The 12,698-nt window shown below is 36.2% G+C and overlaps 1 protein-coding gene across 4 annotated transcripts; it reads right to left on the reverse strand.

The window, feature by feature from the left end:
- Positions 1-1,094: 1,094 nt before the first annotated feature.
- LOC120103784 (putative bifunctional dihydrofolate reductase-thymidylate synthase) lies at positions 1,095-12,322 on the reverse strand. 4 transcript variants are annotated; one of them, XM_039115802.3, is made up of 13 exons: positions 12,099-12,322; positions 9,931-9,993; positions 9,186-9,724; positions 8,712-9,111; positions 8,526-8,570; positions 7,823-7,888; positions 5,949-6,010; positions 5,775-5,849; positions 5,527-5,692; positions 4,432-4,555; positions 2,141-2,247; positions 1,821-2,003; positions 1,095-1,415 (listed from the first exon to the last, which is right to left on the reverse strand). In XM_039115802.3, exons 2-12 carry the CDS (start codon positions 9,991-9,993, stop codon positions 1,893-1,895), a joined length of 1,758 nt encoding a protein of 585 aa, XP_038971730.3. In that variant the 5' UTR covers positions 12,099-12,322; the 3' UTR covers positions 1,095-1,415; positions 1,821-1,892. The 4 variants fall into 4 exon arrangements, with proteins under 4 accessions (XP_038971730.3, XP_026659424.3, XP_038971732.3 ...); XM_026803623.4 differs by having other exon boundaries at positions 2,127-2,247; positions 12,099-12,211; XM_039115804.3 differs by lacking the exon at positions 9,931-9,993 and having other exon boundaries at positions 12,099-12,313.
- Between the last annotated feature and the right edge of the window lie 376 nt (positions 12,323-12,698).

Genomic DNA, 12,698 nt, shown 5'->3' on the forward strand with positions numbered 1-12,698 from the left:
TTTTTACTTCCTAAAAAAAAATTTTGTATCTTTTGCGCGAAGAAGGCTTTATCTTCCCTTCTTCGCGCGAATCTACTGTTGGATCGTGCAATGCGCAATAGAAACTTTCAAATAAATAAAAGAATTTGGAATGCTTTGAGATTTGTGTGGGCCACGATCCAATCTCGATGTTGCTAACAACCTGAGCTCTCTTTTGCGCTGATTGTGGAATGGAATATACGGTGCTGTAAAGTTGACTGGTGAACTGAACCCGGTCTTGATGGCTTTGGGGATTTCTATTCCTCTAAAGCATGGGAATGGATGCATTACACAATCATTCGCACGAAAGCATGCATGGAATGACGTTATTTGATATAAAATATGAATCAATCCTAAATTTTTAAAAAATACTGAATCAATTATATCAAATATAATCTTATAATTTAGATGGCCTTAACTCTTTATGCGTGTATCATGATTCTTTTTTTATTTTTTTTAAGTTACAATACAAATAAACTTTGTTAAAAAAAGAAATTTCATCCTAATATAACTCTTGGTTCCTATATTAAGATGCATGAGAGGTGGCAAAAAAAAAATAAATGTGCCATACTATTTTCTACGGCGAGCGCATCAAAGAATTTTTATTCTAATACATGCCGTCAAATGTTATTCTTTAATTCTAGTAGCATTAGCTATTTTTTCTTGTAGAAGTTATTAATGATGCTCAAATCTTGTCCTAATATACTATTTTCTGTGTGTGGAAGCATGTGTCTATATATGCATGTATGTATATGGATGTATATGCATGGATGTGTATGTATGGATGTATGTATGTATGTGTGTGTATGTATGTATGGATGTATGTGTGTGTATGTATGTATGTATGGATATATGTGTATGTATGTATGTGTGCGTGTATGTATGTATGGGTGTATGTGTATGTATGTATGGATGTATGTGTGTGTGTATGTGTGTGTATATATATATATATGCCCCTCAGTAACATATGAGTGACAGTTGGGCAACTCACCTAATTAATTCAATCTCAACAATATGGAAGCTCATTAGATTTTAAATAAGGCAAATATTAGACATACAATCACAAACATTTACCCTGTTCAACACAAAGTGCATGGAAGGCACTAGATAAGATCAGATGGGCACAGAGACACATTCTTGTTCCTTGGGACATCAGAACTCACAGACAGGCTCAAATTGAAAAAGAAAGCCAGAGTTCCACCCATAAAAATGTCAAAGTCACCTCTTAGTATCAACTTTCAGAAATCAAAACAAAGAGAATAATTTCAGTCACCTCTCAGTATCAACTTTCAGAAACTTATAAGCTGGTCACTTTCTAGAAATATATGTGCCGATGGAGCAAAGACCTCTTGATTGTTATTTTAAGGGCCTCTCGACAAATAGGCATGCAGCTATACCTGACACAAGTGGGGGAAAGCATGACATAAAAAATATTTTATTAAAAAATTATTTCTACCTCGTGTGAGCCATGGAAATTATAATATTCTCCTGAGAAATGATACTTCTTATCAACATAAGTCATTATTTTGATGCAACGATAAATTTTATTTAGGTAGAGCCTGCCCCAAGCCTTTGGTCAGTAGCCAAAGCTTGCGATATAAAAAGTGGATATGTTTTCTGGCTGTCAAGCCATTTTCTCAGTCAAAGCAAGTTCAAAAGAACCTTCTCCCAAGCTTGCCAGCTTGTATTGGACCCGCTATTATTAGATTGAGTTCGTCATATAAAGTTCATAACTGATTTTTGATTAACTGGCAGTATTAAGATAACTTGCTAAACAAATAAGGCTGTGAAAGAGTGGTTACCTCTATAAACTATGCTTCTGACCACAATATGCAGAACAGTAAGACAAGTTCTCTACTCCAAAGCTTAAGGCGTTATACTGCCATTTTCATTTCTATCTTGTAGTGAGGGTCATACCCAACAAGCTCGAAGTCGGATGCAACAAAGGAATCTATTTCCTTCTTCAAAGGGTTGATCTTCAGAATCTGTGTTCAATGAACAAAAATTTGAGTGGTAATATAAAATCCAATATCTGGAAGGCTACAATTAACTTCAGACCAACCAATTCTTCTTTTATTCTACTTAATTCTATTATTAGAAAATTTTACATAGCATTGCTCACTGGGAATGGTTTTGGTTGCTTTTGAAGCTGCTCTTCTAAAGGCCTCACATGAGTTCTATATACATGAGCATCTCCTATAACATGGATAAAATCTCCAGGCAAAAGATCTGCATACAGAAAAAAAAAACGATAAATCAAAATAATAACAAAAAGAACTGGTCCATCCAAGGAGACAAAAAAATGTATCTAGACAAAATAAAGGAAAAGGGTCATTAATATGTAGCAATCTCATCAGTACGATTTTATATGGAAATGGTTTCGAATAACTACAACAGATTACATCCATGGTTCTATATGCATTATGCATCCTGGTTGGACCCCATAACCTAATTTGCAGAGGCGGGGGAAAAGCAAGAACCAAGGAGATTTTCATCAGCACATATATAAATTGCCCCCCCAAAACCCCACCTGCCCACCAAATCCCAAAATAGAAATAATTAAAAAAATACTGATAGAAGTAGATGATAGCTTGAACAACTAAATATAAGGTGGAATATGCACTAAAGCAAGGAATAGAGTTCATACCAAAAAGTAGATAATAAACATGAAAGTAAACACCTTTAAGCATCCTTCAGACCTTCCAAAGACAACTCCATAATATCTCATTTCTATCTATGCTTAAACTGGCTTCTTTAGATAGGTATAATTAGGATCCTAAATACTAGAGGGAGCAATTTACTGCTGGAACATTAAGGCTTCCTGCAAGATCCAAGCCTTTGTTTGGCTAGTCATCTAGAATCCTAGGGTGTCAAATTTTAATGAAAATGCACGTTTTTGGTCAAAGATGAGAGCATGGATCACGTGCTTCTTTCCTTCACCTGGACATTGTGGCAAGCTTCAAGTTTTGGTAGAGTTATAATTTGGTGTCTCAAGACATACAAAGTTGGTTATTAGCTTGGAGAGCTCACAACTGCAGTGTGATAGAGCTACAAAAGAATGGAACTTGACATTCCATATAGTTCAGTAGGCATTTGGAAAGAGTCATAGAAGCATTCTCTAGAAAGCAAGACAGTAGTATCTTGATTATTTGTAGTCCACCATGTTCAACTTCTGATTTGCCAATGAACTCCAATTTGATTTTTCTTTGTTTTTTCATGCCAATATTCTCTTCCCCTGGGATTTCATAAATAATCATATTGCCAAGCAGAAAATCCAAACCTTGACAAGGCTATAATATAGAGACAGAAACTAGGAAAAGTATCAGAGTACAACAAATAATGTCAAGCTAATAATTGAAAGCCAGGATTTATCAAATGAGAAATGGATACCTAAATCATTCAGAAGACTTAAGCTAAAGACCAAAAACAAGAAAAAAGGAAAAGAGGAGAAGAGAAACAAAAAGAGAAGAATAAGAAAGGAGAGGGGGAAAAGGTGAAAAAGAAAAATAGAAAGAGGGTCAATTACCACTTCTGGCATCCCCTTTCTGTTTATTAACTGCCCCCCCTAATGAATTCTATTTTTTTATGTTGTGTCCATTAAATTGAACAAGGTGCATTATAACTGGATAAGATTCTAAGTTTGTTTTCCTTCCACCACTTCCTTTTTTTTGGGAGAGGGGGAGGGGGGGCTGGGGAAGGAGGCGGGTGTTGGATCTTCATCGACCTGGGGATGGTTCATTGCCTCCAGGGCATGGTTGTGTTTCTTATTGCTGAAAATTTCAGCAAAATGTTAATAAGATATTCCCAGATCTTTGTTTTCTGTAAGAGCTCCCATCAAGAGCATTACCACATGTTCTTTTTGTTACCTAAGATTCCAAACCATACAATACTTTTTGGGCCTTATTTTAAAGCATTGTTCCTCAAGTCACCAAAGTCAATAACATCCAGGACAACCTCTCAATTTCATCTATCCAACTATTATTCTTCAAGATAAGTATTACCCCTATTATTTTGTACAGTAAATCCAAGGCAAACAAAAATAATCATGACTATAATCTCTTGACCATCAATTTTGTCTAGGGCCTCAGTTCATTTTCATTTCCATCTATCAACAATGCATTATTTCCAAATAATAAACACCTCAGCACATTTAACTTCCAAAGATCCTCCCAAAATATCAAAAGCATCTATATACTCTTCTTAAAATGTTCACTGCACTCCAATAACTCTGTAGTTTCTAACATGTGGATCATCCATAATAATAGATAGCTAGCTTTAACAATCATATTCGGATGTATTGACTTGCTGGCATCAAAATATAATCATACCCAGGCAGCTCATGAATATTTAAAGTTACCAGTTTCTTAAGTATAAAACAATCCAACAAATTCTGTGAAAACAAAGATAACATACCGCAAACTTGAGCGATCATGCATGTCAAAAGTGAATACGACGCAACGTTAAATGGCACACCAAGACCCATGTCTGCAGACCGTTGGTACATTTGGCATGATAGCTCACCATTATCCACATAAAACTGGGGAGAAACAACAACTTTTATAGATAGAAACAGAAAGAGGAATCATGCACTGGAAAAGTATGATTGAAATCTAAATAAAAAATAATAAATAAAAATAAATTACATGTGTGACCGAAGTCATCCCACAGCAAGAAAATGTTTTCAAATATCATTTTCACATAGCTTCTAAAGTCCCTGAAATCATTCCACTCTCCCTCCAGACACACACACACAGAGAGAGAGAGAGAGAGAGGGAGGGAAGGAGAGGGAGAGGCTTCCAACCAGTGAATAACCTGAACAAGCAAATTATCAAGCATTCATGATAGATGAGACTCTTGATTTATGCTAAAGGTGAAAACCTTAATGTTCATAATGTGTTAAATGGGCATTTTACTGCAATTGGCAGCAGACAAGGATTCTCAGATGAGAGGACTGAAACAAAATATGGATGCTTTTGGGTAAATGGAACTCTGCCGCCTGTTTTGACTGCCATTTAACTGTAAATTCATGCCCAAGTTCCAATTATCAATTAGTCCATAATATACAATATCTATGCACCTTCTACATGGGCCAGGAATTAAAAATTAAATAGTTATAAAAACCAAGGTCCAGGAATAAAATTTTCTAGTCAACAAATGACGCATAGCAGTCAAAACAACTGGAGTTAATTTTCCCAATGCATTTGCTAGCATTCTACATGCTAAAAAGAGTAGTTACTAATTGTCTTCTAAGAACATTTCAATGTTAATCTTGCATTGCTTTACAGACAAGAAAAGGATGTGGCAGTAATGTCAAGGCTGGGAAAAGTATAAATATCAATAGCTCATTTCTGACACTGTTGCTCCCAATGGATTGTGCTTGTCCTTACTTTTTTTTAAAAAATGTAACAAGCATACAAAACCTGAATATGATTACTGAATAACAAATTCAACAGCTAAAAAAACCTACAGTGGTGCAAATATATTTAAAATTTCTGCATAATCACTAACTTGTGCAAACATGTGGCAAGGAGGAAGGGCCATTTTCTTGAGATCCGAAGGATTCCAAGCTGAGAGAATGATGCGACGATCATCTGGATTGTTCTTTATTTTGTCAATTACATCCAATAGCTGATCAAATCCTTTTCCAGTGTAATCAGCATGCATGCCAGTGTACCTGCAAAATATGTGATTCTAGGTTAGAGGTTTACCAAGTCAGAGCAGAGATAGTTGGACAGGTTTCCAAAATTATATCATACTCGGCACCAAAATGTCTCCATTGAAAGCCATATATTGGTCCTAAGTCGCCTTCTTCTCTACATGATAAGCCAACACTGGAAAAAGAAATTTAATGACACCAGATAGCAAGATTCGATGGTAATCAAAATGTCAAATTTACAGTAAAGAAGATAAATTGAAAGCAAGGTGCATGCCTATCAAGGTACTCTCTCGATGCATGGCCGTCCCAAATATGTACACCCTTTTCCTGTAAAATCTGTCCAATGAATAGAAATATTTGTCACAGAATTGCAGCCAGACAAAATAACTTAATGAATGGTTCAGAGCTCAAGATGTACATGGCCACTATGCAGTTCACAGTTAAAAGAGATTTGTCTGCTAGAATGGGTTAAAACAAAGACAAAACTAGCAAAATAAACTTCTATTCCAGAATGGGATACCAAATGATGTTCGTGTGCACCATATAATTCATCAAATAATTAGTCGAATCAGCAGCAACCTAAGCTGTGGATGGCCATATCCAGAACATAGGTCTTGAAAAAATCTAGTAAATGCTTGCACATAATTGTCGAATATATATTAAGATTAGCTGGCTAATAGCAAGACTTCCTATTCATTATCCAACTCAAATTAGAAAAAAACTAGAGTTACAATCCCCCAAAAGTAGCTAGCCCAACCTGTCAATCCTGGCCATCTTGAAAAGAGACAAGAACCTGGTTGGATTCAAGAGAACTACATCCAGACAAAACCAATACAGCTCATGTTCAGGTTGACACCTTAAGTGACAAGACCCAACCTGATCCCACAGTGCATCACATTAGGTTAATATCAACATACATATCAAACATAGCATACGTATAGGATTCAAAAGTTATCACAGACATACAACAAACCCTATAAACTTCAATCTCAAATTCTTAAATCAACCATCCACCACTTAGAAATCACTTCATGACTGAACTGTCTTCAACTGAACTTAAATCCTTTCCAAATTACTATGTTATTTCGACTTGTTAGCTAGTAAATTTCTTTGTTCCAGATCCCAACATCTCAATCCTATCTAATTTCATTTACAGTTGGATTGTTGGTTTCAGATCAACTTCAAATATTGGTGTTCCAGATTGCGATACGTCAGACTTGGCTGCCATCTAACCAACTGCAAGGTTGGGTTGAACTACCAACTGCAAGGTTGGGTCGAACTATGGTTCACACATCACCGAACTTGCCCCTTCATAGGCTTTTGAGCTCCAATGAGTCTGATAGGTGCAATGTAGTCATGAAGTGCTGATCATAAATAACCTAAAATCCATTTAAACTAGCAATTTAATAGCCATCGGTACAAGGTACCTGAATATGTATCCCAACACACAACATCATCAGAAACATTTACAGCAACATGTTGCAAATGCTGTGCAGATTGTATAACAGGCCTCGTTAACATAGAATAGGTTTCATCAGCATCTTGACACCAGAAAGCCACTAGGATAGCATAACCAGAAAAGATCATTTTGGTGCCATTTTCTTCCCATGTCATCCATCAGAAGATTTAAGATTGCATTAATGATATACATCGCCACACATTTTTGCATCATTTCAAGAATTCAAAACTACCTTTACTAAAGCTTCAACATCCATCGGGATTTCACCAAAACTAGTCAAGCGATGCATGGCTGATTTCTATGCATTACAATAGCAATTTTTTTCCTTTCTAGGGGAGTTATTGCAAATAACCCGATTTATCCACCATAAATCGTACATTACATATCATTTCTTCCTTAACCAATAAAAACATGAAACTAAACTGGCAAATAGGAACCAGCATTTGAAACAAGTCTTACTCAATACAACCTAAGCAATTCGATAAATAGAAATGATGCATGAGCTAATCTAGATTATAGCAACATTTGAATATAAAAGAATATAGGAGCATTGAATTCGATAACTAGATTCATAAGCTAATCTATCACAGAAACATTTCAATATAAAGGACAGGAAAATTGATGATGGTGGTGGTGGTGGAGATGTACATCACAACTGATATACAAATTACCCTTAATATGTTACCCACCTTTGCATTTGTCGAACCACTGATGAACCACAAGAGTTCTTCAACAACACCTCGCCAAAATACTTTCTGCAAAAGCAACCATATACTGATATTCTGTGGTACTATAAAATGCAAGAAAATGTACATCCATGTCATGTTGACCCTTAGAAGGCAGCGGGTAACCTCTTCATAATTTGTACGGTGAAATTACTAATCATAAGATCATAAGTAAATTATAGCATCCAGAAAGTAAAATCATGATTAGACAACAACTAAAGTTGAATCAAGCTTTTGTTTGCAAGCAGGTGCATATGGTGGGGGTTGTGGGGGCCACTGTGAGCAGACAAAATAATTTTATATAGAAACACCTAATTTTCTATAAAAAGATAAAGCAAAACTCTTTTCAAAGTTCTGCAAAATTACAAAAGCAAGACACACCCTGCATTTATGGCACATTTACAAATAATTCACCAACTAATATAAATAACCAGGAAGCATCTGAGCATGTTCAAAATATTTTTATTAATGCGTTTCTAATACCCCATATTGACTCTCCACTCAACTGACATCCTCAAGTTTTTTTTAAAAAAATTCCAAAATAATATTTCTAGCAATTGCTACCTGTGTACTTGCTGAACTAATTCCAGATCTCAGTTTTGTGATCATAAACTCTAGCATACTGCAGACACAAACATCAAGATTCAAACAAGATAACAGGCAGTACCTTGGTTGTAAGCAGCGGAAAAGATCTTCGCAGATTAAACCGCATCTGTAGTGCAGGAAGAAAAAATTTTAAGATGCTTGTGTTTTTTTATTGAAACAAATTTACTGGCAAGAAAAGTGTTTTTTTATTGAAACAAATTTACTGGCAAGAAAAGTAGACAAGCATTTACCAGAAAAACAGGCATACCTGACAACCAAATTTTGATAGTGTTCCAGTCCCTGTCCGGTCATTCTTTTGGGCACCATTTGCTATGACATCTTGGACAAGTCTAAGATACACATATTCCTCATGTCTTTCATGTATCATTTTAGGAAGAAATGAGAACCTTTCAACCTCAAACTTATTCAAATATAATTTACCATCAGTTTTTTCCCCATCATGCAGAGCATGAAGCTCAGTAGCCGAATGTCGCACACGAACATATGTCACAAGAGAATACCTGATATTGTTCTCTACCAATGGGAAGGATGAATGCCATGGTTGAAACACCGAAAAATCAATTGGAGAGATGAAAGTGTCACATTCAATTTTTGTTTCTATGTCTGTGAGATGAATGGCTTCGCATTCAGGTGCATTAAGAGATTCCCTGCAATTAATATTGTAAATATTTCTGAACAGCATAGATACAGTAAATACTTAAAGGGGTTAATTAAAACTCACCTTAATACCTGGCCACCACCTATAACAAACACTTTCTCAATTGACAAACAATAAGGGGTTGCTGCTAGCAGCTTTAAGGCAGAATTCATGCTTCTGCAGATAACAACATTCTCAGCTGTTGCAATATCAAAACTCCCAGAGCGAGTCAGCACAACATTCAAACGACCAGGCAGAGGCCTATTCTGAAGAGGAATGCTTTCCCATGTTTTCCTACCCATTATCACAGCATTTTTTTTTACAGGATCTGACACATTCATAGTAACCTCCTTAAAAAATTTAAGGTCAGATGGCAGCTTCCATGGCAACTTCCCATCCTTCCCAATACCCATATCTCGAGTGGCAGCAACAACAACCTGAAAAGTCCTTTTAGGATCATGTTGTGCATTACCATTTGAAATGTTTGCGGGAATGTCACCAGCCATAACTGGAACAGAATGGCAATAGCTGCACTTTATCCCTTTCTTAAAAATTCCAACTACTGAGCAATGCCTCTCAAGTCCAATGCGAGATAAGCAACTTTTGCTCGAAACTGGTACAATCTGAACATAGTAAGACAACTAAAAAAATTAGACATGATTAATGGAGGTTAAAGAATCAATGCTTTGATGCAACTAAGACACACGTCAACAAGACAAATAAGAAACACAGCAACACTGAAACTGGAACTTGAAACAGAAAAGAAAAACTGTAAGTACAATATGCAACATCATGATATGGCAAAAACTGCAACATGTATGTACTTAACATGTATGCTCGAGAAAACCTTGAAAGCTATGTTCCCAGAGCAGAAAATCCTGAATGTCATCATCTGGACCAAGAGCTAACCACAATTAACTAATCATGATTCACAGCAGATACTTCAGGAATTAGTAAAAGAAAATAAAATGAATACTGAAAAGAAGACCAAGTATGATGAGATACAGAAAAAGATGTAATTTGCTACAATTTTCTAAAATTTACTGACACTGCCAAAAATATAAAACATCTTTCCATGCTGATAAGATAAAATTATGAATAAGAAAAGAACAAATGTTTTGCATGGAAAAATGCAAAGTCCAAACTTAACCACACTATATTCCAACATTGATTACTATAATTTAATAGAATTACAAGCATGTTCACTATCACGAAACTAAACAAGAGAATTTCTAATAAGTACAACCCCAATCCCCTTCCACTGGTATCTATCTGAACAACGACAAACATCAAGACAGTGCTAGCAGGAAATTTAACTGATCAGTATCTTTGAAAAGCTTATTACTTTTGCATACTTGGAAGTGAGTCAAGTGGCACAATCTGGTGATGCTTTAATTTTCAAGACCTTGTGGTTTAAAACATTCTTGTTTCCCATTTATATTGGCAGCAAGATACTTACACTAACTGGTAAAATGACCTCTTGGTGGATTTGTTGCATAGCACGAATCTGCAATACCTTAGGTTTTTCGCCACCATACCGGACCAGTCCGGTTCAGTATACTATGATTTTTCATATAGATAAATATTGTAAATTACCACAGGAAAGCATGTGAAAATCGATAGAAGGAGGCTATGTTCTCTAAAATGCTTCTTAACCTGAACATTAACTTATCTTTTCATACCCTTAATCTAAACCATTGTCCTACACGATGTTTTAAATTTTCAACACAATAGAACAGTTCATTTCTACCCTAAATCCTGGAAATGAGATTCTAAAGCCTAGGAGTGAAGTCAAACCGTTTTGGTCAAATGTGTTATAGGTACAATGGAAATATTGTTGGATAGACCTTACTTTTCAATTGGCATGTGCTCTTAAACAGTAACTGAAAAACTTGCCCAACATCCTTAGAGGTAACAAAGGATACATATATGAATAAGCCGTGCTGGACTTAGAGAAGTTGTAGAAAACAACTTTGAAAGAAGAATGTATGCATGGAGACTAGAGAAACCACCATAGAAAAAGCCTTGAAAAGAATTGTACAGCTGTTCTCTCAAACAAAAATGTCATTTCTATCAACTCAAGATTCGTGCTCTCTATCCACTCGAGTATTTACATCTTTTCATTGTTCTCCACAATCCAATGCATCGAACATGCACATATTTCCTGCAAAGATCTCTATATGCATGTACCAAGCTGTATGTATAGCTGTTTAACTTAACAATAAACACTGTAAAATAATGCAAGTATCGATTGCTCTCCACGCCGTAAGTCAACGTTATTTGACAAGATCAAAACACATTTTATACCTTCATTTGAAAGTGTCTACGACCCCACCATTGCCTCATAACCATTAGATATATAATTGGCAAATGGCCAATATCTAAGCCACTGAGCATCTTGTGAACCCTAGAAAGCATCAATATTTTCCTTTCTTTCCGAAGAAAAACAGAACCCTAGAACACATTGTCCAGTGCCTGAATAACCCACATCAGGTGATTGCCAAAAGTTCCCTTCGACAACTTTTCCAAATAATCCACTTCATACCTCCATTGACTTTTACTCAGCAAAGAGAAAAAGCGAATAGAAAATGATCCGATGAGGCCATGAACACATTCCCAAGCACGAACAAGATTAACATTACCTAGCACAATCTATTTCCAAGAAACCTACCCCGCTAAAAATAAAAAACAAACCAAGAAATGGATAAGCATATAAAATAATAAAATCCAACATTCTTTCGCCTTCAAAACAAAGAATATAGGATTAAAAGAGACCGAGACAATCGCATAGGGTAAACAATCACGCATATAAATTAAATTAATGGTTATCAAAGTTAATAACTTTTCGATCTTGAAGCTCAGAAAGTAAGAAAGACAGCGGATTGAGGTCATTGGTGGGACTAGGGTTCACTCGATTCGAATAGGGGGAAATATAAGAGCAACCTAGCCGTAGAAATCGTTAGAAACCGAGGGAGGAAAAGGTGAGAGCTCGACTACCTTGGAGGACAAGCGCGAGAGAGGGGAGTTGATGGTGACTGGTGAGGAGGGGGCGCGGCGGCGGAGGGCGGGGACCGGTCGCTCTTCCGACGGAGGCGGGGATTGCGAGATTGGGGGATTTTGGGCTGATGAGGTGGAGGCCACGTTTTTATATCGCCTCGCATTCGAGGGCCGGAGAGAACGAAGGGGAGGGCACGGGCGCTTGTTAATTGCGCCATCTTGAGGAGACGAGATACGGCGCTATGTTTGAAGAGTTTGGGTCCCCCCGGAGGGAACCCAAAATGGCACCTATAATACAAATCATAAAATATATGGACGTCAACGTCCACAAGAGGAGAGAGTTTGTAGTAAAATATGTAGCAATCCCGCGATATAATAGGTGACCAGAAGGAGGTGCAAAGATGCATATATTATAGTATGTATGAATGGTTGTAATTTCTCGTATATGATTTAGATTTTTCTTTTTAATTTTTTTGAAGTACTTTTATTTTTATTTTCTAATTCGATGAATCCAATCCTTATTTTGAAAAGTTACACTTTCTTTTTCAAGGTAAGTAGTTATTTAAAAAATATTTTTTTGATAAAAATGTGAAACTGCAA

Source organism: Phoenix dactylifera, chromosome 9, assembly GCF_051530095.1.
Source record: "Phoenix dactylifera cultivar Ajwa chromosome 9, Ajwa_hap1_PhDact_Kaust_v1.1, whole genome shotgun sequence".
Lineage (NCBI taxonomy): Eukaryota > Viridiplantae > Streptophyta > Magnoliopsida > Arecales > Arecaceae > Phoenix > Phoenix dactylifera.

Excerpts from the sequence above, each read along its gene's own strand:
- LOC120103784 (XM_039115802.3), bottom strand. The coding sequence starts at position 9,993 with ATGATGACATTCAGGATTTTCTGCTCTGGGAACATAGCTTTCAAGGTT. Across the intron at positions 6,011-7,822 it reads GTGGTTCGACAAATGCAAAG|ATTTTACAGGAAAAGGGTGT; the intron begins GTGGGTAACATA and ends TTCATTGGACAG. Across the intron at positions 2,004-2,140 it reads AGCAACCAAAACCATTCCCA|ATTCTGAAGATCAACCCTTT; the intron begins GTGAGCAATGCT and ends CATTGAACACAG.